The 26,729-nt window shown below is 49.1% G+C and overlaps 1 protein-coding gene across 4 annotated transcripts in view; it reads left to right on the top strand.

Annotated features, from left to right (window-relative positions):
- Positions 1-26,729, top strand: part of vir (VIR_N domain-containing protein) — a 274,658-nt gene that overhangs the window by 73,822 nt on the left and 174,107 nt on the right. For all 4 annotated transcript variants that reach the window (XM_069330494.1, XM_069330493.1, XM_069330492.1 and 1 more), the window contains 4 exons: positions 11,863-12,425; positions 12,605-12,987; positions 17,438-17,691; positions 25,504-25,690. In XM_069330494.1, the coding sequence (XP_069186595.1) occupies positions 11,863-12,425; positions 12,605-12,987; positions 17,438-17,691; positions 25,504-25,690 (1,387 nt within the window). The remainder of the gene's footprint in view (positions 1-11,862; positions 12,426-12,604; positions 12,988-17,437; positions 17,692-25,503; positions 25,691-26,729) is intronic.

The following is a 26,729-nucleotide window of genomic DNA, read 5'->3' as shown; positions in this document are numbered from 1 at the left end:
ACGTGCCAGGAGCAGTGACCAAGGGTGGCACATGCCACCCTTGGTCACTGCTCCATCCTTGTTTACTCTCTTACCCGCTTGGCAGGGTTGCATCGATGCCCTTAACAGGGGTGTTTAGTGTTGTGTTTAGTCACCTTGCGTGTGTCTTCAGTGCCTTTACTTTGTCCATGTATCTTGTTCTTTGTTGTCCTGTGGGGCTCTGCCCCGCATTTTGGTGCTTTTGGTTTCATTGTCGGCACCTGGGGTTTTTCCCTATCTTGACACTCATTCCTTGCCTATCTTCGGTGCCTGGCTGCACCCTGCTATCCATGAGGTTCCTCAGGTATGTACGCCCTCCACTACACATTTTGTGGTTGGTCGTGTGCATTACTTCCCGGCCGCTCCTTGGTCCGTATGCTGGGTTTTCTTTCCCTATTTCCGTTTCTCCTCCTCCTATGCTACACTTGTCTGTAATTACCTAAGTGTAATTACCTAAGTGTAATTACCTAAGTGTAGTTACAGGATGAGAGCTACGCTCGTGGTGTCCCGTCTTCCCAGCACTCTTTGTCATATAACGCTTTGAAACTACTGACGGTCTTGGCCTCCACCACCTTCTCACTTAACTTGTTCCAACTGTCTACCACTCTATTTGCGAAGGTGAATTTTCTTATATTTCTTCGGCATCTGTGTTTAGCTAGTTTAAATCTATGGCCTCTTGTTCTTGAAGTTCCAGGTCTCAGGAAGTCTTCCCTGTCGATTTTATCAATTCCTGTTACTATTTTGTACGTAGTGATCATATCACCTCTTTTTCTTCTGTCTTCTAGTTTTGGCATATTTAATGCTTCTAACCTCTCCTCGTAGCTCTTGCCCTTCAGTTCTGGGAGCCACTTAGTAGCATGTCTTTGCACCTTTTCCAGTTTGTTGATGTGCTTCTTAAGATATGGGCACCACACAACAGCTGCATATTCTAGCTTTGGCCTAACAAAAGTCATGAACAATTTCTTTAGTATATCGCCATCCATGTATTTAAATGCAATTCTGAAGTTAGAAAGCATTGCATAGGCTCCTTGCACAATATTCTTAATGTGGTCCTCAGGTGATAGTTTTCTATCTAGAACCACTCCTAGATCTCTTTCTTTATCAGAATTCTTTAAAGATTTCTCACAATATATAGGTTGTGTGGGGTCTATGTTCTCCTATTCCACATTCCATAACATGACATTTATTAACATTAAATTCCATTTGCCAAGTGGTGCTCCATATACTTATTTTGTCCAGGTCTTCTTGAAGGGCATGACAATCATCTAAATTTCTTATCCTTCCTATTATCTTAGCATCATCAGCAAACATGTTCATATAATTCTGTATACCAACTGGTAGATCATTTATGTACACAATAAACATCACTGGTGCAAGAACTGAACCCTGTGGTACTCCACTTGTGACATTTCTCCATTCCGATACATTGCCTCTGATTACTGCCCTCATTTTTCTATCAGTCAGAAAATTTTTCATCCATGATAGAAGCTTACCTGTCACCCCTCCAATATTTTCCAGTTTCCAGAACAACCTCTTATGTGGAACTCTGTCGAAAGCCTTTTTTAGGTCCAGATAGATGCAGTCAACCCAGCCATCTCTTTCCTGTAATATCTCTGTGGCCCGATCATAGAAACTGAGTAAATTCGATACACAGGATCTTCCTGATCGAAAACCATACTGTCTGTCTGATATTATATCATTTCTCTCCAGGTGTTCTACCCATTTAGTTTTGATTAGCTTTTCCAATACTTTCACTATTACACTTGTCAATGATACAGGTCTATAATTGAGGGGGTCTTCCCTGCTGCCACTTTTGTAGATTGGAACTATGTTAGCCTGTTTCCACACGTCTGCTACGATTCCTGTACACAGGGATGCCTGAAAGATCAGGTGAAGTGGAATGCTGAGCTCAGATGCACATTCTCTCAGAACCCATGGTGAAACGCCATCTGGGCCAGCTGCTTTGTTCCTCCCGAGCTCCTTTAGCATATTTTCCACTTCATCTCTAGACACCTCTATCCGCTCTATGTTGTTCTCTGGAATTCTTATTGTGTCTGGTTCTCTGAAGATTTCATTTTGTACAAACACACTTTGGAACTTTTCATTTAATGTTTCACACATTTCCTTTTCATTTTCCGTGAATCTGTTTCCCATTTCCAACCTCTGGATATTATCCTTTACCTGCAATTTGTTGTTTATGAATTTGTAGAATAGGCCCGGTTCTGTTTTACATTTATCTGCTATCCCTTTTTCAATATTTCTTTCTGCCTCTCTCCTTACTGTTGTATAATTGTTTCTCGCATCTTTGTATCGCTGGTATGTTTGGGGGTTTGGCCTCTTCCTATACTGATTCCATTTTTGTGTCTTTTGGTCTCTTGCCCTCTCACAATTTCTGTCGAACCAATCCTGTTTTCTGGTCCTGCATCTCTGTTTTGGTATGAATGTTTGTGTGCCTTCCTCGTATAGTTTTAAAAATTTGGCATACATTTCATTTACTTCCCTGCCTAGCAACAATTCTGTCCAATTACACTCATTAAAAAAATTTCGAAGTTCCCCATAGTTGCCTCTCTTTAAATCGAGTTTATCAACTATTTCAATGTCCCCATTTTCTTCTAGATGATATCTTAAAGCATATTTAATGTCTAACAGGACGTGATCACTCTTTCCCAAGGGAGGAAGGTACTGGATGTCAAAAATCTCTTCTTCTTTCCTGGTGAATACTAGATCCAGTACTGACGGTATATCTCCTTCCCTCATTCTTGTGGCTTGCTTTATGTGTTGATACAAGAATGTCTCCAGAATGAGGTTCACAAATCTGCATGTCCAAAAGTCCTCCGTTCTTGCTTCATAGGCCTCCCAGTCTATTGCTCTAAAGTTGAAGTCCCCCAGTATCAACAGTCGTGATTTATCTTTATCTGCTTGTACAATAATATCTCTCATGACCATTATGAGGCCCTCTCGTTTGTCATCCAGTTCTTCCTTTGTCCACGTGTTGCTTGCTGGTGGGCTGTAGGTATTTACAATTATCAGGTTATCATCCTGATTCCAGACCTGCAATGCCATTATGTCAATATCTCGAGGGTTTTCAAATATTAACTCTTTTACCTTCAGGTGTTTTTTCACCAGTACAGCCACTCCTCCTCCCTTCCTAGTTTTCCTGTCATGTCTCCAAACTGAGTAGCCTCTTGGGAATATGACTTCATTTATTATATTTCCTTCAAGTTTCGTTTCTGATAATGCAACAATATCTGGGACCCTAAGCTGGATTATATCTTGCAACTCCAAAGTTTTTGACCTCACTCCATCTATGTTGGTATATACAATTTTCAGGAACATGTTCCCTTTTCCTTTGCTCTTTACTCCCCCTTCCACTACTGATCTTGTTGCTTTGTTTTTATGTACCATTTCACAAGCTTTCCAGTCCCTGTCACTTTGTAAAAAAAAGAATTTCTGTCTTCTTCATTTCTATCCCCATTTAGCCGTTTTGCCTCAATTAAGTTCATTTTCAGCTTTTCTCTGTCTTCCTTGGAGAGGTCTTGTCTTATTGACCAAGATTTGCCAACCTCATCACTCTGCAGTTTCCTGGCATTTCTTAGCACTTCCATCATGTTTTTCACTCCATTAAAGGTCACCCTTAAGGGGCGGTTCTTTTCTTTCTCATATTTTCCTATTCTTCTAAAATCACTGACATTTTCCTTTGAGCCTTCTCCTAAACCTACTATTTTCTCTATGATTTTCATCTCTTCTGCCGCTCGGTCCACCCTAGATGAAATTTCCTTCTCTAAACATCCAAAAATGATTATGGACTTAGTTCTATCTGCAGTGTTTTGTACCAGTTTACTGTTGGTAACCAGTTCTTTCCTAATTGCTTGCCTAATTTCTGCTTCTTGTTGGTCATTTCTGGTTTTGACTTCTGAACACACTTCTTTGATAGTCTCTTTCTCTTTTACAACTTGAGCATATGTCACTTTTATTTCTTCTTTATACTTTTCTAGTTCTTTATTCACCTCCTCTATGTGAGTTGTCAGTGAAGTTTCCAGTTGGAGATCCTTACCTAACTCTATGTTAGCCCTTAGGCTTGCTTGGAGTTGTTCACCATATGAGTCTATCTTCTTGTTTATTTCTTCAAAGTCACCACACTTCACTTTCCATGCCTCATTTTCTTTCACTAGTTCCTTGATTTGCTCCTCCTGATTTGTTACCTTGTCTGTTAATGCAGTAATAATCTTACCTTGTTGAAGCATACTCCCTTTTAGAGTGCAAAGCTCACTCCAAAGAGCTCCATTGTCCTCTTCTAATTTAAGCACTTTTTCTTCATACTTCATTTGCATGTCCTCAATTATCTCTAACCTGCCAAGAACACCTCCTTTCCTTATATCTTGTGTTGAGAATCCTTTGAAACCATCATCTGATGGTGTGTGTACCTTCTCAGTTGGGGTGGTGGCGGCGGCCATCTTTGATTTTGTTCTAGACCAAAACAAACTTTTCCACTCGACTATTTTCACTCAGTTTTACTTGTGTATCTGGGTCGGTGCTTCTTGACTATCCTGATGTTGGGTGCTCGAGTGGGCCTCTGTCCATGTTCAGTTCCCTGCTTTTGGACTTTTCCGGTGTTCCGTTTTGGTACTGAGTTCCTATGATTTTTCTTTGTGACTTACTGCAGGCTTCGGTGTTGTGCTGTCTGTGGGGGGTTGTGGACTTTCGGTCCGCCGCTCCTGCCTTACTGGTTCCTTTTCTTGGAACCGGTAGCTGGGTTTCGGTCCTGGCTCCAGGTTTTCTTTGTTCCTTTATCCGGAACGGGTGTGTATGCTTTCCTGCAGTTTACATCCTGCATAGTTCTCCTCTTGGATGTCTCAGGGACGCGTGCGTCAGTCTTCCCTGCTGGAGCTGGTTATATTGCTCCTTTGAGTTGTGGGGTTGCTGTTCTTCTATTCGCATTTTGCGCTTTCGTTCGTGATGCTCATTTCTCGTCGTTTGTGTCGGCACTGGTGAGTGCGTTGTTGGTCTCCCACCTGCATGTTTCGTCTCAGGGGTGGTGTGTGGTTTTCCTATCAGTCCTTCCGGTCTTCCTATCACTGCGAAGGGTCCTTCGGTCTCTGATAGGGTTGGCTTGTCTTCCCTTTGGGGTTGTTCCGGGACCGTTGTCTGGGACAGTGTCCTGTCACCTCGTATTGGGTGGTGCTGGCGGAGCCGCTCCTGCTTGCATTTGGTGTTGCGGTCCCTTCTGCTTCGTTCCGCTTGTTGTCCTGGGCGTTGTTTCACCTCCAGCCTGCTCTTGAGTTCTGGTGCCTTCCTGGTCTTTGAGTTGCTGCTTGGTTGGTTGGGCTGGGGGGGGATGCTTCCTTTGTTGTTAGGTTGCGTTTTTTTTTCGCTGTTCTCTGCGCGTCTTGGCCTCTGGGGTCGTGTACGTGTTTTGGTTGTTCGCGTTCCCTTCTTCCCTCATTCCTGTTCGGGGGTTTGGGTCTGCAGGGTCTTTGTTTTGTCTGTGGTCTTGGTTTTTTAGGTTAGGGCGTCTGGCGTCTGCCTCCCGGATCCTTCCCTATTTTCCTTATCTGTGGTGGGGTAGCTCTGGGGAGCCGATGAGGCTCCCCCCCAGAAAACCAGCGTTGAATGCAATGAAACGCCATTTTCTGGGTGAATCCCAGAGGCTCCCGGCATCCCTCCCTCCCTCCGGTCGGCGGTTTTTCGCGTGTTTTGACATCCAGCCTCAGAAGTGGGGTGTGGATCGCCAGCGCGGTGGGTCTGGTGCTCCCCCTTCCCCCTCCCGGAAAGGGGGGGGGGGGTTGCGCAGACGGTGGCGTGGATATGTGATGATGTCATGCTAGTTTGATAATTTTGTTTGGGGAGTTCTGTCCACTCGTTTGGCTTTCGGTAGCAATATTTTCACCAGAATAGGGGTTTGTTTTGGGGCTCCTACCTTTCTGGGAGCCTATCCCGATCGATGGCAGACATAGAATGCTCCCAACCACAAAGGGGTTTCTATAGGCCATTGCTCCTCGTGCCTCTCTGAGGGGGCCAGGTTTTGGCTTGTGGTCCCCGGTAGGCAAGAACTCCTAGCACTCTGACTGATGCCAGAAAGTTATACATATCCATTCAGCCTGGATAGCTCCGGGGAGCCTCAGGGACTCGCCCAGAAAATGGCGTTTCATTACATTCAGCACTGATTTTTTGGCCATATGGGCAAACGGCCAAAAGTGACGTTAATTTTAAGAGGACAGGTTGCTGTGAAACATTCGACTCTGAGTCCTGTGAGCTTTGTTGCTTGTTTGTGACTCAGTTCACGAAATCTGGTGATGATGTTATTCGGGTGCAGGCGGCTCGTGCGATGCAAGATAGGTTTACGTTGCAGCGAGATATGTTGGTTGTTTCCCCGGATGCCCTGAGGCTGCCCCGTTTTGATTTTAGGGACCTGGACTTTGTGGGGGGTGTTGGTCACTTCGGCCTTGGTTCCATCCGCTCCCCCTCGTTCTTCCCCTTGCTGTGGTTCATTCGGTTTCCCCCCTCCCTGCTTCCAGCTCCTAAGCGTCTGAGGGCTTCTGGGCCGGGGCAGGGTTTAGAGGTTTCTGAGACTCGAGCAGTTTCGAGGGTTGCCCCTTCCGATGTTGCTGTAGAGGCGTTCAAATCCTCTCCTCCTGCCGGGGCTCTGGGGTCTGACCAGTGGGCCCCATCCTCTTCCTGTCATTCCGGCCGCCCCTGCTTTTTCTTGTGAGGCCGGGGCTTTGGAGGAGGAGGCTTTGGAGGAGGAGCTGACTTGGGGGCCTTTGGCCCCCAAGTCAGCTCCTTCGGTTCCGTCCTGCAGGTCCTTCGGTACCGTCCTTCTGGAGGTTTTCGGCCTCATGCATCTCTCCAGTTGAGGTGCAGGTGGCCATTGCGGCTTACCTCCTGCGCAACCCGGAGCATGCATCTATAAAGTTTCCGTCTTCACGTTTGGGTCTTAGTCTCCATACTGTGTTCGTTATGAGGTTCCAGAGTCGTCCTGGCTTGCGGGCTGCCCTCTGTTTTCGATGGATGCTTGGGACACCTTCTGTCATACCTGCATGCTTCAGTAGCGTGAGGCGTTAACTGTGGTCCAGGTTTACCTGGTGGGTGATTTTTGCACACCTTCATGAGGGCCTTTTCGCTCCGGCTCTTCTGCGGGATATTGGTGCGGTTCAGCTTCATGTGCGGGTTCCTTCCTTGTCTGCTACGCTTGTGGTTTAGGACTTGCGCACTCGGAGGTAGTTGGCTTCAGTCCTGTATTTCATTTCCCTCCTTGAGCTGTCACCCGATTGGCTTACACAGAATGTAGAGGCGCTTGGGGCCATTCCTGGGTCTAGCGCCTTGACCTCGGCTGCTCGTGCGTTGTCTGCACTTTTGAAGCTGTTTGCGCTAATCCTGCGGGTTTTCGCTGCGCTCCTCGTGTGTTGGCAGGTGGTGCTCGTTTCCTCCTTGGAATCTGTTTGGGCCCTTGCTCTGAAATTGTCTTCGCCCTTATGCCCTTTGTTGTTTGTGGTTTCTGCGGTCGAACAATGTATGCAAGCAGCTTCCTCCAGCTGCTGCCCTATGTCTGACTTGTTGGTTCTCCATGGGTCCCGGGTGGAATCCTCCCAGAGGGGGTCGTACCAGGGCCCGTGGTTCTGCTCGTCGAGGTGGGCCACAGGTGCCAGTTTCGGAGCTGTTGCCACCTGTGGTCCCGTCTGAGCATGGTTCGCGTGGGGTAAGGCCCTGGGTAAGGCCCAGGGTAATGACCCTGGGTAAGGCCTGTTCACAAGCCTTACCCAGGTCGTTGTGGCCTGTCTGCATCTGTTAGGTGTTCGGGTGTGTGCTTACCTCGATGACTGGCTGGTTTGGGCTTGCAGTCGGTCCGCGCGTCTGCTCGCCAGGGATTTGGTGCTTTCCCGGCTAGCCAGGTTTGGGAGCCTGAACTTTCCGATGATGGTTTACCTCCCCCCCGGTCGGGTTTGGCTTTGTCGGCTATTCTGGTTTCTTCAGGGACGTCTGTTCTGCCTCTCCTGCGATCGCTGGGTTCGGCCTCTTGAGGTTATCATTGGCTCTGGCTCATATTGAGGCTCCGGGGGGCCCTTGAGTCGGCTGCTGCGTCTCTGGCTTCCTCCAAGGGTTTTTCAGGTTTCAGTGCCTTGGCGCCTACCCGTGCCCTCGTTCTATGTGCTCACAGATTCGTCCTTTCTCTGCTGGGGATTTATGACCAGTGCTCACCAGGCCTGCCCAGGGGCCATGGGGTCCGTCCTTCTATTGCGCCCACAGCATAGTGCGGGAGTTCGCAGCGGTGTGGTCTGCGCTTCAGAGGATTCGGGTTGCCCGCAGATCAATGATTCAGCTCCATTCGAACTGCTCCTCGGTGGCTTATTGCCTGAACTAAGGGGGGTTCGATGCGGTCCTTGGTTCTTTGGGACCGGTTGCTTCGGGTGACTCATTTGCTGAGCTCTCGGGGTTTGGCTCTCCTGGCGGTTCACGTCTGGGGGGTGTCCAACGTCCTGGCGGATGGCCTGTCTTGGTTCATTCCCATGTCCACGGAATGGACGGTCGATGCCAACTCATTCAGTTGGCTCTGCCAGATGTTCGGGCACTCAGAGGTGGACCTCTTCGCGTTGGCGTGATCGAGGCATCTCCCGGTATATTTGGCGCCCTTCCCCTACTGCAAAGCTGTCAGGGTTGATGCTTTTCGGCAGAACTACTCAGGGTGGGATTTCCTGTACATCCGCCTTTCTCCCCTGGTTCTTCTGTTATTCTTCTTGGCGGGCTTTCCACCTTTTTCGTTCTTTTCAGCGGGTTTCGTCAGTTTGGAAGACAAGGATGTTTTGTTCTTTCTCTCTTGGCTTTTTCCCAGTTCTTGGCATGACCCAGTTCATCCAAGGTTCAGAGACTGGCTCAGTTTTGTTGTGGGGCATCAAGGTTACAGCTTTTGTTGCCTTCCATTTGGCTTGAATCTGGCGCCTCACATTTTCACACGCCTTACTCGCCTGCTTGCGTCTCTTGTGTGTTCAGTTTCTTGCCTACCTCGACGACTGGCTGGTTTGGGCTCCCAGCCGGTCCGCGTGTCTTCTCACCAGTAATTTGGTTCTTTCCCAGCTCGCCGGGTTTGGATTCTTAGTGAACTGGCGAAAGTCTTATCTGGTTCCCTCTCAGTTTCAGTCTTGGCTGGGTCTTGTGTAGGACGCTCGGACCACTTCCTTTTCTCTGCCTCTGGGGGCTCTGCTTTGCTTGCGTTCTCACCTTCTTCTGTTTCTGAGGGACTTCCGGGTAACGTGGTGGTTACTCGAGGGTTTGTGCGGGAGCCTGAACTTTGCCACGAGTCTGGTGTGGCTTTGTCGGCTGTTCTGGTTCCTTCTGGGACGTCCCGCCTATCTTGCGACCTCCGGGTTCTTCTTCCGGGGGCGTTTTGTCAGGTGCTGTGTCGACAGCTTCCTCTTCGGGCTTTTCGGTGTTCAGTGCCTTGGCGCCTACCCGAGCCCTCGCTTGATGTTTTCACGGACACGTCGTCTCTCGGCTGAGGATTTGTGACCAGTGCTCAACAGGCCGGCCAAGGTCGGTGGGGTCCTTCCTTCTGTCGGGCTCACAGCATGTTGCAGGAGTTCGCGGCAGTATGGATGTCGCTCCGGATGATTCAGGTCGTTCGCGGATCTACGATCAGGCTCTATTTGGACAGTTCCTTAGTGGTTCATTGCCTGAACTGAGGGGGTTCCCTGTGGTCCTTGGCTCTTTGGGGCTGATTGCTTTGAGTGACTTGTCTGATGAGTTCTCGGGGCTTGGGTCTCCTGGTAGTTCATGTTCGGGGATGTCTAATGTTTTGGTGGATGGCTTGTCCCGGTTCATTCTCCTGTCCACGGAATGGACGATTGACGCCAACTTGTTCAGTTGGCTCTGCCTGACTTTCTGGTCCCCGGAAGTGGATCTTTTTACGTTGGCATGGGTTGAAGCGTCTCCCGGTATACGTGGCGCTTCTTTCCTCTGGTTCAGCTGTTACTCTGGGTCCTGGCTCAATTGGAGACTTACCAGAGGAGAGTCATCCTTTTGGCAGGGTCCTTGGGTTGTTGATGCTTATTGGTCAGACCGGGGGTGCATCATGTGTTGTCTAGTTACGGCTCTCCGCCGTTATTTGCGCGCCCCACAGGTTTGGTTGGCCGAGGGTGTGCTTTGGGTTAACCCGGTTTCTCTCGTTCCCTGTTCCCGGGCTTGGGTCTCTCGGGTCGTCCACATGGTTATTAAGTCTAGCCAGCCTATGGTCTATCCCCGTGCCCACGATGTTCGTAAGTTTGCTGCCTTGGCTGTCGTCTTTGGCAACATGTCTTGGGTTGACATTCGGGCAAGGGATTTTTGACGGTTGAACAGGATTCTGGCTGCATGCTACCTCGTGAATGTTCCTGGGCCTAGTCGGGCGTGCGTTGCATTGGGTCGGCAGTTGCAGCCAGTTGCCTCGACTTCGCATTGAGGAGTGAAGACTTACCACTTCCCGGGTAAGTCCCTGTTTTTCCTTGTCTTTGGGTAGTTCCAGGGAGCCAAAGGGGCTCCCACCAGAAAACCAGCGTTGAATGTAATGAAACGCCATTTTCTGGGTGAGTCCCGGAGGCTCCCCAGCATCCCTCCCTCCCTCCGGTCGGCAGTGTTTTTTGCATATTTTGACATCCAGCCTAAGAACTGGTAGTTGGAATGCTGGCGCAGTGGTCTGGGGCTCCCCCTTCCCAGGGCTGGGGCTTGGGGGGGGAAGGGGGTTGCACAGACAGCGGCGCGGCAACGTGATGTCATGCTAGTTAGCAAATTTTCGTTTGGGGAATTCTGTCCACTCGTTCAGCTTTCGGTAGTAATAGTTTCACCAGAATAGGGGTTTGTTTTGGGATGCCTACCTTTCTGGGTGTCAGACCCGGTCGATGGCAGACACAGAATGCTCCCAACCACAGGGGGGTTTCTATAGGCTATTGCTAGTCGAGCCTCTCTGAGGAGGCCAGGTTCTGGCTCGTGGTCTCTGGTATTCACCTAGTTGTTGTGCTTGCGGGGGTTGAGCTCTACTCTTTCGGCCCGCCTCTCAACTGTCAATCAACTGTTTCTATCTGCTACTACTACTATTTTTTTTTCCACACCACACACACACACCCCAGGAAGTAGCCCGTGACAGCTGACTAACTCCCAGGTACGTATTTACTGCTAGGTAACAGGGGCATAGGGTGAAATGTTTCTCGCCGGCACCCGGGATCGAACCCGGGACTACAGGATCACAAGTCCAGCGTGCTGTCCGCTCGGCTGGCCGGCTCCCTCCCAGCTGGTAGGCAAGAAGTCTGTGCACATTGACTGATGCCAGAAAGTTATACATATCCATTCAGCCTGGATAGCTCCAGGTAGCCGACGGGACTCGCCCAGAAAATGGCGTTTCATTACATTCAACGCGTGTTTTTTTGTCTTTAGATACAATTAGGTGATTATACAGACGTATTCTTACACAACTGGCAGCCAGCTCCAAGGTCACCATCTCACCCTCCTTTCCATGTATGACAGAAGGGAGGAACTGTTAAAGGGAGAATTGGAAGTACATTTTTTTTAATCAAAGAATTTGAAAGTGCATTATGTATATTCAGGTAAATTCATGTAAAAATCATGTTATAATCTGTATTATTGTTTCAGTAACCCAATAAACCCCTAATATAGTATGTTGGTCATAGGTAATAAATTACAATGTTGGGAATGCATCTCTAAAGTGACTGTTATAATGATACTGTATAACACTGATTTAGTTAGTGCTAAATAGGGTATGTCTGTATTTTAACATCTTCAGACATTTCTGAAGCTGTGCTAATATGTTTATCCATATAACATTATAGTGATTTTCCTTGGTTCCTTGTACTCTCTTTATAGCCTCCAAGATCACCTCTTGAATATGAAGAACCCAAACAGTGGGATGAAGAGAGACCAGAGCACACTCGGGAATTTGACCGGGAACGGGAAAGAGAAAGAGAGAGGGAACAAAGAAATTATAGAGCAGAAAACAGAGACCGTGAAAGAGATAGGGAACGAGATCGAGAGAGAAGACGGTCTGTTGAAAGGTCCTGGAGTAGAGAAAGATCCTGGGAAAGAAGTGAACGTAGTGGTTCTCGCAGAGACTCTAGACGTGATAGTGGCCGTGAAGGTGATCGAGAAAGGGACAGAGATCGTGAGCGTGAAAAAGAGTTTGAAAGGGAGCGAGACAGAGAAAGAGAATATGATAGAGAAAGGGATGACAGAGAAAAAGACAGAGATAGAGAGAGAGATAGAGAGAAAGAAAGAGAAAGGGAAAGAGTGAGAAATAGGGGTAGAGAGAGAGAAAGAGATCGAGAACGTGAGCGAGAGCGACGTCAAAGCAGAGAGAGCAGAGAACATTTTGAAGAAGAGAGATTACCTACCCAAGAGCCTCCACCTGCTAGAGGAAGGCACAATGCTGAGTAAGTCTTACCTATAAAATAAAATTTGTAATTATTATAGTGGAAGTCATGATATTGGAATTACATTGATATGGTTCTCAGAGTTAGATATTGGATGTTAGATATGTAAAGTTAATGATATTATGTTTATCTCTCTTACTTTTTAAAATACTTTATTATAAATTATATTCTAATAACAGGGAATGGGATGAAAGACGATCTGAGAGGTCTGATAAGTCAGGCCGTCGTCCGCGGACCCCTGTTGATGCCCAGCCAGTGCTGGGTGGGTCTCCTTTTCATGCAGAAAATTTTAGTGAAGAAGGAAGTCATGGTGGCACTCCTCACGAATACCGTGAGAGAGAGGCCCACGATGGTCGAGAAAGAGAAAGGGAAGTAAGAGAATTTGAAGTAAGAGAACCACATGCTGTATTGCCTCCACTGCCAACAGAAGAAGATATGGAAGCTATTAGTGATGATGAAGATCTCCCTGATTTACCACCAGAAACTGGAGATGTTGAGGAAGAATACCAACCTGATGACTGCATGGATGAAATAGGAATGGATGAAAATCACCCAGATGAAGGTAACTTCTAAGTATCAATTATGTATTTCCTGAAGGAATATCTAATATTTTATTGTCACCTGGGTTGCCATCTAATGGTAGGCAAGGGCATCTCGGGGATGATGTCACCGAAAATGATTGTTTGCATAGTTTTAATCAGGGTTGCAAATTTTCTGGGCAGTTATTTGTTTTGAAGTGTTTTTACCTTCTGGTGAGTCTTTTGCTCAGTTCTGTAGTGATCTTTGATCCTCAGCTCCCCCTTCACCTCATTGACTGGGGTGGATTCTGGTCCTAGCCTCTGGTAGTTGCTTGTAGGTCATAGAGCCCTCAGTTTGGCTTCTTCCAAAATGTGACATTGGGAGGCTACTGAGTGGTCCATCAGAAAGGGGCGGTTTATATAAATTAATGCAGGATTTTTTTTTTTTGACTGCTAAACTTTTTTCTAATGTGGTAATATATTTTTAGGATTGCCATGTTTTTTCCTTGAAATTGAAGGGTTGTTTGATTATTCCTAAGGTTTAGTTGGTATTTTTTATATGTGAGCTCATTTTTACTTAGCTGTTTTTATGACTGATGCTCTGCTTTTCTGTTGGGAGCCCTGTTGGCTTCTTAGAGCTATCAAACTGACGTGTGCCGTATTAGTGTGATGCCATCAGTCCTTTGAGTTCAAGTGCCTACTGGGGGACCATGAGCCAGAACCTGGCCCCCCCCCCTCAGAGAGGCGAAGGAAGCAATGGCCATATGAGCTCTCTGTATTTAGAGTTTTTCATGTCTGTCATCGACCAGGGATACCACCAGAAAAGTAGGCGAACCATTACAAACCTCTAACTGGTCAAAATTGTAAACTACACCGAAACAAAGTCAAAGAACCCCCCCAGTAGAAACTTGTTCAAGACGATGACGTGTTGCTTGAAACAAGCAACACGTCATCCAACTAGCACACCTACTCGTTAGTACCCTATCCTTCCCTGACAGGGGGAAGGGGGACCTTGTGCAGGCGAGTCGGCCGCACCACCCCCAGTTTGTAGACTGATGTGCCGATGTTCACATGTCCTCTCTGGCCTCAAATTTTGACTTTGCATTTGTGACTTTGCCAGCTGTGTGGTGGCCAGGTGTTCCTACAAGTATACTGGGCTGCATGCACCTGGGGTTCCATTTCCTAGGTACCTGGTAAGTACTTCCTTTGCGAGTCAGGGTTTTCTTCCTTGGGTTGTTCGGGTTCACTCCCGTTTGAGGTCTTCATTGCTTTGTGTTGTTCTCTTCCTTGGGGTTCGCCGAGGTCTTGGGCTTCCCATCTTGCCCCGGGTGTGGAGTGAATTTGTGCTGGGTGAGGCACACTGCGCCCGGCGCAGCTTGCATTCAGTAGTGACCGAAGATTCTCTCTAAGGACTGGTTAGTCTGTGTGTGTGTTGCTTCGGGGTACTTGTACTTCGGTTGTTCCTTTGTTTTAGCGCATTCTTGCTTTCTTAGCAGAGGAGGTCTACCTAGCTTCCCATCAGGCTGGCCTAGGTTGTCTTTGGTAGTCCTCCTCTGTTACTCCGAGGTTTCACAGCGACGCCGGTTGTCAGTTTGCCTGCAACAGACAGTTACCGGCTTAGCTGGGCCCAGTGCCTGGGCTTCCCGTAGAGCTAACGTACCCCTACAGGCCCTGGAAATCCCCGTAAGGCTCGGGGGTATCATGGACGTGTCTTCTGAGCCCTGTCTCACCTTGTGTGACACTGAGGGTGTTCGTTGCCTATGCCTCGTGGTGACAATCATCCATCCTGCCTTCATCATATTGCCTGTTGGGTCACCTACGACCCTTAGTCTTGCGGGACACGTTCCTCACTTGTTATTCAGTTTACCCCATTCTTCGTCTGAAAATGTTACGGGTCAAGTGGCAGCTTGGTTGCATGCTAGGTATTCTGTGTCAATGGGCCAGGTTGGTTGCCCTGTTGGAAGCCCAGGAGCTGTCCCGTTTGGATTTTAGGGACCAGGATTTGGGGGTGTTAGTTACTTCAACCTTGGTTCAGTCTGCACCCTTGACTCCTTCCCAGGTGGGTGTTGTTCACCATGCTCCCTTCCCCCTTGCTTCTGGCTCCTAAACATCTTAGGGTTTCTGGGCCGGCAGTGGGGTTTAACTTGGGATGAGGCTCGGGTGGATCCGAGGATTGCCCCTTCCGACTCGGGGATGGAGGTTGAGCTCAAATTTCCCGCCGAGGCTTTGGAGTCGACCCAACAGACTCCTCTCTTTGAAGCTTTTCCTGTGGACTCTGCCTTTTCTTTAAGGGTAGTTGGCTTGATATGGGCTCTGCCCCAGGGGTTGTGTCGAGGGTTCCCAGGGCTTGGGACAAGTTCGCTTGGAGTGCTTGGACTTCTTTTGATCCTGCCTGGGTCTTTGTGCCTTCTGAGTGTAGTTTGATGTTGCAGGGCCGGTGGTTTTCGTATCCTCTGCCTCTGTATGAATTTGAGTTGGGTGCAGCTCCCTCCCTGGGTTCGTTTCCAGGTGCCTTTTGGGTTCTCGGATACGTCCTTCTGGAGGTTTCCTTCCTCTCAGATTTCCACTGCGGAGGTTCGGGAGGTCCTTGGTGCATACCTCCTGCGAGACCTAGTTTACTCATTTTTAATGGACCCAGCTTCCTTTGAGTTTGGTTCTTCTTCCCTGTACTGGTTGTGTTGCGAGGTTCAGGAGTCTTCCTGGCTAGCAGGAAGAGTATCTGCCCTTTCTTTTCCTTGGAAGCTAGGCGTGGATTTTACTAGACCTGCACTCTTTATTGGTAAGAGGTTTCCTCGGTGTTGCAGGTGTTCTTGGGGGGGGGGACCTCATTGGAGTTTCTCAATGCGTGACTCTTCACCCCTGTGTTTTCCCGTGATGTGGGTGTAGTGCAGTTGCATGCTCAGGTTCCCTCTCTTTCGGTTGCCTTGGTAGCAAATAACCATCGCTTCTTCAGTCTCGAGCTATCCTCGGATTGGATTTTGGAGGATTGGGAGGTGTTGAGTGTGGGGCCTTTGGCCAAAGTTCTGGTTTTGGCTGCCTTGTTGAAGCTGTTTGCGGCGATCCTCTAGAGAGTGATTTCTATGTTTTCTGTGGGAAGCTCCTACGGCTCCCTGGAGCTTATCGGGCTAATGTATGTGATATTAGACCGGGACATTACAAAGCCATTATTACATTACAACCTCTCTAACTGGTTAAAATTGCATACAATGTCTGAACAGAACCAAAGAACTCCCCCCACAATAGAAAATTGTGCAAGGCGATGACGTGTTTCTTGTAACAAGCAACACGTCATCCAACTAGCTTGATACCTATTTGATACATGCTTGATGGGGGTTCTGGCAGTTCTTCTACTCCCAAGACCAGCCTAAGGCCAGGCTTGACTTGCGAGAGCTTGGTCCACCAGGCTGTCCTTGGTGCAAGTAACACCAAGTAATGTACCCACTTGTTAACCCTTCCCCCGACAGGGTTGAGGGGGACCCCATTCAGGCGGGCCGGCTGCAGCACCCTCAGTTTGGAGAGTGATGAAAAACTGCTAACCGGAGGGAGGGAGGGTGTCAGGTAACCTCCAAGGCTCGCTCAGAAAATGGCGTTTCATTACAACTCATTACTATTCTGGTTTTCTGTGGGGAGCCCCATCGGCTCCCTGAAGCTATCTACCCACTGATAATTAAAAACAGGGACTTACCCGGGAGGCGGCATCACCGTAGGTCTTACAACGATGATGAGACAAGTGGCTGCGACAGATGTCCCAAGGCCACAGAGGGCCCGGAATGTTGACAAGATATCTAGCGGCCAGGACCATGTTCGATTTCCAAATCCCCGCGCCTGAATAACCAAGAATGTTCCAAGAATATCCAGGTGTTCCAAGAATTACTCGGGGTTACCTTCCTTGGGCGCCCAGTAGGTACTGCCCTTACATGTTGAGGGTTTTCTTCCCTAGGACTTTTAGGATTGCACTCTCATCCAGGTTGGTGTCGCTTGTCATTAACTTCACTCTTGGGGTTCAGCGGGGCTCTTGGGGGGGGTCTCTGTCTAGCCTTGGGTAGGGAGTGTTGTTGTTGTTGTTGGCTGGGTCGCATGGTGTTTGGTGCAGCTAGCATACTCGCAGCAGCGGTGTCTCTCTCTGGTCTCTGGTTGTTTGTGGTGTATTTTCGAGGGGTTTCAAGTTTTTCTTTATTTCCTGGAGGCGGTCTGCCTGGCTTCTGAATAGGTTCACCAAGGCTGTGTTTGGTTGTCCTCCTTGGGCCCCTCGAGATTGCATGCACGGTTTGCTGGGGTCAGTTTGACCGGTATTAGATGGGGGTTCAACCGGCTAATTCGATTCAACCAATCAAATTGACTGATGCCACGGTTTAAAACATACATATCAGCCCAGTAAGCTCTGAGGAGCTCCCGGGACTCGCCCAGAAAATGGCGTTTCATTACATTGAACACTGTTTTTTTGTGAGCTGTATCCTCAACTTCATCTTTTCTTATATGATTAAAATTTTCCAGGTGAGGATGTGGAAGGCTTTGGTTATGAAGAAATTATTAGTGATGAAGAAGATCTCCCTGAATATCAGTATGAAGAGGAGTGGCTGGTGGATGAGTGGGAAGACTGGTTGAAACCTTTCAGTCCAAACCAGTTTCAGATGTTTGAGCTTCAGTATCTTGTCAGCCCTACACTTACTGACTACCAAGTTGAATATCAGAGATGGAAGGCAAGATTTGAAATGGAGGGGCCTGATCTGGAAGAAGAACCCAATCAGGTCAGTTGAGGTATTAACATGTTCTTCATGAAGATGACTGCAGTAATTGTAGAGTGTTATATTTAGGAATCGGTGTCAGTTTGGTTTATTATTGTTAGGTATCCTTGGTGAGATATATATCTTTTGACTTTATTGTTTTGTTTTCTTTGTTTTACTACCAATAGGGTTCCTGTTAAATATCTTGAAAACACATGATTGTACAGTGGAACCTCTATTAACGAGTTTAATCCGTTCTGGCACCGAGCTCGTTACCTGGAAAACTCGTCTTTGGAAACAAATTTCCCCATTTAAAATAAAGGAAATAAATTTAATCCGTTCCACTCCCAAAAACATCCATACTTGTATGACTTTTTTTATGTAAATATAATATTGCACATGTAAATATAAATGTTTTGTTGTAGTGTTTTAATATTTACTTTACCTTATGAAGAGTAGTTGCTGGCTTGAGGGAGACGATGGAGAGGTGGGAAGGATGAGAGGGGTTATGGTGTGGAAGGAGAATCCACCTCTGAGTCAGGCGGACTCTCTCTTCTTGGGAATTTCACCCAAATTTCATTTCAAATGTCACACAAGGATGCGTTAGACCAGCACCAAATAAAAAACTACGTTGATTACACTCGTTGTGTCAACAATATAATAGTCTTACCACGAAGATACAATACAATGCCGTTTTCTCAAATAGGTAATGTGGTTATTAAAGAAAACAGAAATTTCATGGCAAACATGTATACAATCCCCAAGTCGATCAGATAAGAATTGGATTTTATAGAAATATTTGCTCAAATGACGCTTGAGCGCGGTGTTTGGGTGCATTCAAGAGAAAAAAAGTGTGTTACGTTCAAGCGACATATACCTGTGAAAGTGATAACACTTTCATAAAGTGTTATCACAAAGTGATAAATTAATTAAACATTTTCACACACCGGGTTGTCACTGCTTTATCAGGGCAGCTTTTCCAAGAATGCGTTCACCTTTTCAAACATTCCAAACACTTCCCTGATCTCAGTGGAAGAGGCAGCATCCTCCCTTACCTCCTCATTCCCTTACGAATGGTGTAAATTGTTGATGAGGACCTGCCATACTTCCTTGTGAGATCAATCACACAGACACCACACTCATGCTTTGCTATAATTTCCTTCTTTAAATCCACAGTAATTGTGTCTTTCTTCCTCTTGACAACACTATCTTTAGCAAGCAGCTTCTTTGGAAACATCGTGTGTTACAAATTGTAGTCGCAAAACCAATAAAAACCCAAAGAAATGCTCAAATAAATCCAGAGGGATGCTTGTCGTGTGAGATACAACAACAACACTGGCGTCGGAGGCGTCCGAGAATTTGCGAGAACCCGCGAGACGCTAGGAAGCGCCATGTGGTTTCACTCGTTAATAGAGGCGAGCTAGTCAATAGAGACAAATTTGCTGCGAATGGCTTGCTCGTTACTGGAAAAACTCGTTAATAGAGCCACTCGTTAATAGAGGTTCCACTGAATATATAATTGAGACTAAACATATTAAGTTAAGGCAAAATAGCCTAAAAGCAAAAAATATTTTTGAGTTAGCTCATTCTGCTGCCCCCTATTGTATGGCCCTGTGTTATTTTATTAGGATCATATAGAGTTAGGCAGACCAACATACTACAGCACCACACACAATTTTTCAAATGACCCTGCTAGGTCATATAAGGCACTAGTGAAGGGGTCCATCTTTCATGGATTCCATAAAACAAAGCTATAATACAAATTAATATTTGACGTATTCTTCTCTTGGTAAAAAGCTATATCTTTCTGGGGGAAGCCCTGTCGGCTCCCCGGAGCTTTACTGGCTGATATGCTAATGTCAGACTTTGGCATCAGTCATGTGTATGGAGTTCTAGGGCCTACCGGGGACCACGAGCCAGAACCTGGCCCCCTCAGAGAGGCAAGGGGAGCAATGGCCTATAGAAACCCCCGTGTGGTTGGAAGCATTCTATGTCTGCCATCGACCGGGTCAAGCATCCAGAAAGGTATGCATTCCAAAACAAACCCCTATTCTGGTGAAAATTGCTACCTAAAGCCGAACTAGTGGATAGAATTCTTCAACAGAAAACAAGGAAACTAGTATGACGTCATACATCACCGCGCCGCTGTCTGCGCAGCTCCCCCCTCCCCGGGAGGGGGAAGGGGGAGCCCCAGACCTCCCACGCCGGCTATCCACCCATCAGTTCTTCGGCTGATGCTATAGGCAATGGTTATGTGCTCTGGCTCCAGTGGTTGTTTCAGCACTGTACCTAGAGTGTGGTGTCTGTTTTCTAGGTGGTGTGTGAGCCAGGAGTGATTCTTCAGTACTCGGGCTGCATGCGCCTAGGGTTCCCTTTCCTAGGTGCCCTGTAAGTACTACCCTTGGGGCTTGGGGCCACCTTCCACAAGTTCCTTGGGTCCTGCCCCTGCTTGGCCGTTTACTGCTTGGTTTTCGGCCGCTGTGTGCTCGGGTGTTCTGTCTCCCTTGTTCGCCTTTGAGTAAGGGGCAGTTTTTGCACTGGTGGGGCGCAGGGTACTGTGCAGCTTGTCTTTACCAATCATAGCGGCCGGCTCTGTTCCGCTTGGGTACGCTGTCCTCTTGCGGGGTTTTCTTTTTCTTTTTGTTTATCTACCTGGTGGGGGGGGGTCTGCCTTCGTTCTTGCCCCTTGTGTCCCTTGTGTTCTGAGTATTTTCTGGTGGTACCCCTGCTAGGTCCCCGTGAGTGTACACGTCCCGGGGGTTCAGCTCTTAGAAAGTTGTTTGGTAGCTTTGGGTGCCGGTTAGCAGTACCCTGCCTGGGATTACCTGAGCGCGAGTCCTCTTATAGTAAACGCTCGGGACCCTGGGAAACCCCTGGGGGCGCGCGGGTCCGATGGATGTGACCCCAGAGTCCCCCCCTCGCTTCCAGCGAGTTTGAGGGTTGCTCTCACCCTTTGTCTCTGGGTGACTCTGTTTTGCCTCCGTCTGCTGCCTGTGGGGTCGGTGACACCTTTGACCCGGAGTCCTGCGAGTTTGGTTGCTCGTTGTGGCTCGGTTCCCCAGTTGTGCTAACAAAGCGGGTGCGGGCAGCAGGGGCGTTGCACTTGAGCCTTGGTGGTGGCAACGTTCTCGTGGATTCCTCCCCGGGAGCCCCGGGGCTGCCCCGTTGTAGTTCGTTTTGGGACTTGGGGGTGTTGGTTGCTTCGGTTCCATCCACGCCCCCTTGTCTTTCCCCTGAATCACCCTTCCTGCCTGCATCCGGTTCCTTACCGTCTGTAGGTTCGGGGCAGGGTTTTTGATGGTGTTGAGACTCGGGCAGTCTCGGGGAATTCCCCTTCCGGGGTAGTGACGGGGGCATTTGAGCCTGTTCCTCCAGCCGTGTTGTACGAGTCTGCCAGTGGGCTCCCTTCATTAGTGTTTTCACGGCTGCCCCGGTTTTCTGGTACGGCCGGGGCTTTGGGGGAACGGCTCGGCCCTGGGGCCTGTTGTGTAGGTTCCCGGGGCTGGGAAGGGGCTGACTTGGGGGGGCCTTGGCCCCATTGGACCCTGTGGGGGTTTTTATCCCCCTCTAGGCGGGGCTTGTGGTTACGCGGAGTGGGGTCTTTCCTCCCCACTCGCCGTACGTGCTGTTGGGCGTCAGCCTCTCCCCGGGCTCGGTTCCTTGGCCTTTGAGTCGGTTGGTTCCGTCCTGTGGGTGGATGTTTCCTCCCACCCCTTTTTGGGACTGTGTTTTCGTCATGTTTCCCCGTTCGATGGGGTTCTGCGTGACTTCTGATCTCGGGTGCGCCTGCGCCTTCGTGTGCCTTCGGGACTAGTGTTGGCTTCTGTGTTCTCGAGGGTACGGGAAGGTTTTTCGCTACTTCCCGCATTATTGGAACGTCTGTCGGCTCCTCCTACTTGTCGCCCTGTTGGGCTGCTTGTCGCCCTGTTGGGCTGCTTGTCGCCCTGTTGGGCTGCTTGTCGCCCTGTTGGGCTGCTTGTCGCCCTGTTGGGCTGCTTGTCGCCCTGTTGGGCTGCTTGTCGCCCTGTTGGGCTGCTTGTCGCCCTGTTGGGCTGCTTGTCGCCCTGTTGGGCTGCTTGTCGCCCTGTTGGGCTGCTTGTCGCCCTGTTGGGCTGCTTGTCGCCCTGTTGGGCTGCTTGTCGCCCTGTTGGGCTGCTTGTCGCCCTGTTGGGCTGCTTGTCGCCCTGTTGGGCTGCTTGTCGCCCTGTTGGGCTGCTTGTCGCCCTGTTGGGCTGCTTGTCGCCCTGTTGGGCTGCTTGTCGCCCTGTTGGGCTGCTTGTCGCCCTGTTGGGCTGCTTGTCGCCCTGTTGGGCTGCTTGTCGCCCTGTTGGGCTGCTTGTCGCCCGGTTGGGCTGCTTGTCGCCCGGTTGGGCTGCTTGAACTTGTCGCCCGGTTGGGTTCCTTTTTGGGCTCTTTGCTTCTTTGGCTGTTTTTATTGTTCCTGCTTCCTCTTTTGGCTACTTTTCTCGTGCAGTAGTCCTGGCTGGCGCCTTCCCGCAGGGAGGGTGTGCAGTTCGGCCAGCGTGTTATGCGCATGCGCCGTGGAGTTTGTTTTGGTCTGGGCGGTTTTTCAGTGCTGGTGTTTTGCGCCCTTTTTGCTACAGTGCTTCGCCTCTCGTTCTTCTCCCTGGCTGCGGTATGTACCCCTTCGCGCCGGGGGTGTCCTGGTTCCCAGTTGTGGGGAGGACACCGCGGTTTTCCCTGTGTCATGGGTGTGGACCGCCTCCTTCGCCTCTCCCTGTTCTCCTGCGGATCCGGCAGGGTCCGGCTCTGGCGTCTTCACCTTGCGGTGCTCCCAAGGTCTTCTGGGCACAGTTGAGTCGTGTCAAGTTCGTGCCACCATTCGCCAGGTGAGTTTCTGCGGTCTGGCGTCTTTTGGCTGGGCGCTGGATGCGGTGTTGTTTATATACCTGTCTTTATTTAGGTATATTTTTGTACGACTGAGACCGTTCGCACACCAGTGACTGTCCCTTTTTCAACCCTTCCTGTCCCCCTCATGTGCATGTCCAACCCATGCTGGAGTCATTCAGGGGACCCTCCTTTTTTAATGTGAGGTGTGGGGGTTGTAGGGTTGGTTCTGTACTCACCTGGTAAGGCTCCTGGCTGTGCTTGCAGGATTTGAGCTCTGGCTCTTGGGTCCCGCCTATCTGGTAGAACTTGCGGGACAGTACCAGTGGAGTGCAGTGGTGCTATTGGCACATTTGGGGAACACTGTATTACCATCAGAGGTCCGTGCTTGTTACACGACCTACTTGCGAGCATAAGCCTTCTTGCTGGTTCGTCCGTGGACTTCCAGGGCGCACTAGCCTGTTTTCGTATGGCAGTTCTGGCCCGTCCTGGTTGTGGGGGTATGTGGGCCGGTGGACTGCTCCTAGCAGCTGCCTGGTGGGCCACCCTCTGGCCGGTCTAGCCTGGCCTTGGGCCGGGCTTCAGGTGTAAAAGAGCTCCCAGTACCTCATCCAGCAGGTATCGAGCGGGGTTTCTCCGCCGTCGGTCGCCTGGTGCAGGTTTCTGGGCCTGCAGGGTTTTGTCGTGTCTCCGTTGGCCCTGTCTGTGGTCTGCCTGCTCCGTTCTCTGCCTTTGCAGAAGGGAGTTGCTATTTACATGTTGCATGTTGCAGTGGTGTCTGTTGCTGCTGCTGCATGTGTGCATTGGTACCGTGTTTCACGGTGGCGTGTCCTTGTTCCTGTGTCCGGTTGTGGAGTGGCACTTTGCTGCCGTTTTGTGCCTGGGGTTTGCGTGGGGGTTTTTCTGTCCCTGCCTGATTGTCCACCCCTGGTTGTTCTCCTGGGGTTTTTATGCTTCTGCTCTTTCTTCCTGCCTCCTCTGCAGCAGGGATGTTCTGCGTGTGTTCTTAGGCGTTGGTCAGCCTGTGTCCTGTGATGTGCTTCTTTGTCTCGGTCTATTGCAGTTGTTCGTACCCCTTGGTTCAGGTACTGTTCTGGCGGCGACCCTTCCGCCTTCTTTGGTTTCTTAGCTTGCCCTGCCGGTTGTTTTTTTTTTTGGGGTCTTGCGATGTCTCGCGTCGGACCCGTCGTTTCTGAACTCCTGGCGAGCTTGCATGCTTTGGGGAGTTTTTCTGTTCGGCAGACGTTCCATCTCCTTGTGCCGCCTGGGTTTCGGTGGTCGCGCCCGAGATCTTCCCGCGGCTCCGCCTTTTTCCTGGGCTCGGAGGGGCCTTGTCGGGGCTGCTTATGTTCTGCCTCGCGGTCTCGCCTCCGGTTGGTGGTCGGGTGGCTTCGTGGTAGGTGTCCCACCTGCGTGCTTCTCTTGGCGGCAGTATGGGGTAGTTTGGCGGTCCTTCCTTTTCCTGTCCCTTCTTAGGTGGTTACTCTTGTTAGCTTGGTTTACTCTCAGCTTGGTTTTCTGGTGGGGGTTGGGGGCCGTCGTCTTGCCACATACTGTCGCTTCTTTTCGTGCGGCGCTGGTGGAGCCGCTTCAGCTTGCTTTCGGTCTTGGTGTTGCTTCTGCACCGTTAGTCAGCTGTCTTGTGCGGCGTTTCACCTCCGGCCTGTTCATGCGCCGCTTGCACCATCCTGGTCTCTGGTCAGCGTGCTCTGTCTTCTCCTCGGTTGGTAGTGCCCCTTCGGTTCCAGTGTGTTTTTTCGTCGGCTCTTTCCTTTGGGCCTTTGCCTCTGGGGATCGAGTCAGAGTTTCCTTGCTCATTCAGTTTTAGCGTTTTGGATGTTTGGTGGCAGCAGTCTCCATCTTTTCTGGCGCGGGGTGGGGCTGCTGCATTCTGGAGGGGTCCAGGGTTTGTTGGTGCTTCGTTGGTCGGGCCGGGGGTGTGTCGTTTTTGTGTTCAGTGGCGACCCTCCGCTGTTGTTTGCGTGCCGCAGTGTTTGGGTCCGGAGCACATTTTGCGTTGATCCGGTTCTGTTCTTCCCGGTTCGCGGGTGATAGTGTCCCGGGTGGTCAGCCGTGTTCTTGCGGCTACGCTGCCTGTGTTCTTCCCTCATGCCTGTGGCGTTCGTGGCTTCGCTGCTCTTGCTGCCGTCTGGGCGACGTGGCCTTGCGGTCTTTCGGGCATGGATTTTTGGTGTTCGTGCAGGGGTCTTGCTGCTCGTGGTTCTTGTGTTGTTCCCGGGATTTTCGGGGCTGTGGCACCTTGGGTTGGCGTTGCTGCCGGTTGTCTCGCCTCCTTGGGGGGTGCGTGGTGTCCGCCTCCCGGTTCTGTCCCTTTGACCTTCCTCTGTGGGTAGTTAGCTCCGGGGAGCCGACGGGGCTCCCCCCAGAAAACCAGCGTTGAATGTAATGAAACGCCATTTTCTGGGTGAGACCCGGAGGCTCCCCGGCAACCCTCCCTCCCTCCGGTCGGCGTTTTTCGCGTGTTTTGACATCCAGCCTCAGAACTGATGGGTGGATAGCCGGCGTGGGAGGTCTGGGGCTCCCCCTTCCCCCTCCCGGGGAGGGGGGAGCTGCGCAGACAGCGGCGCAGTGACGTATGATGTCATACTAGTTTCCTTGTTTTCTGTTGAAGAGTTCTATCCACTAGTTCGGCTTTAGGTAGCAATTTTCATTAGAATAGGGGTTTGTTTTGGAATGCTTATCTTTCTGGATGCTTGACCCGGTCGATGGCAGACATAGAATGCTTCCAACCACACGGGGGTTTCTATAGGCCATTGCTCCCCTTGCCTCTCTGAGGGGGCCAGGTTCTGGCTCGTGGTCCCCGGTAGGCCCTAGAACTCCATACACATGACTGATGCCAAAGTCTGACATTAGCATATCAGCCGGTAAAGCTCCGGGGAGCCTCCGGGTCTCACCCACAAAATGGCGTTTCATTACATTCAACGCTGGTTTTTTATAAATATTTCCAATTGAATGAAATTGTTGCAGGCAATCAAGCTTGAAAATCTTCTTAGCGAGACCACCATCCCAGTGCTTGCTGCCGAGGAGAATGTTGTCGAGACAGAGACAGGAGAAGCCAGAGAGGAAGAAGGGGAGAAGTGGGTACAGGCAATGGAACATGTTTGTCAGCTACTACCCAAGGGCCTGCCTTTTTTGGTTGCTAAAAGTGGAACTGGTAAAGTTTAAAATTGTGTTTACAGAAATGATGTACTGGTACTTATAAATCAAAAGTTAACTGATATTGTGTGGCAAATATTTATTGTATTGCAAATTTAATGCCACAAAGTATTTGAGTAATTTTATTATAAATTTGATGTTGCAAAATATTGTAATAATTTTCTATGAAAGAACACGATATTTCATGTAGAATTTTCCATAATTATAGACTGGCTTTTGTATGGTAGATTTTCCAGTTTAGTATGTACAGTATTGACAAAAATTATCTGGCACACTGCCAGCTTATACTTTTCATTAGCTCATAAAAACTGTGGTTGTTACCTTCAATTTTAAATGTATTAATTTCCTTTGGCAAGCAAAATTAGCTTTACAAATTAGCTGCTATTAAATTAATTTTAATTAATTAACTGACCCATGATCCCTTATATCACATCCATATCATGTGTCAACAAATTTTTGTGTTCTAGAAGGCCAGCATTTATTTTCTTATATTCTTACAGCTAGGAGCTGTTATCCATACAGCATTTAATTTTGAAGCCTGTACCTAGAAACTTACATATTTTGAGTTTTATTTTATATATTATGTCTTTCCATGCATTCACATTCTCTTGCCTGAATTGGATGACAGTAGCTAATAGTAATTAATTTTCAATGAGTTATTCAATGAGTTATCAGTTATCATTTTCAACTTAACCCTTAAACTGCGCAACACGTCATATGCAGGGTCGAGTAACTTACAATAAATTGCACATCGCGTCATATGACGCGATGAAGTACTACGCAAGATTTAAACGGCCCTCAAATACACGGGGTTTACGTCGCCTTCATCAGGGCTCTTGTAAACAGACGCATTTAAAAAAAAAATCGTGGGCCACATTCCCGGGTGTGAGGGCCTCAGTACTGAGTGAACCACCAAGGCTGGCACACGTAGCATGAGCTCACAGCACTACTGACCAGCTTGTGACCACAGCATCGCCTAAAAATGCCATAATATATATGTACATACTATTATTTAGCAATGATAGTATTACAAAGAC

Source organism: Procambarus clarkii, chromosome 24 (genome assembly GCF_040958095.1).
Source record: "Procambarus clarkii isolate CNS0578487 chromosome 24, FALCON_Pclarkii_2.0, whole genome shotgun sequence".
In the NCBI taxonomy this organism is placed as follows: Eukaryota; Metazoa; Arthropoda; class Malacostraca; order Decapoda; family Cambaridae; genus Procambarus; species Procambarus clarkii.
The sequence above is the reverse complement of the archived record's forward strand: the minus strand, read 5'-3'. Positions and strand labels throughout refer to the sequence as shown.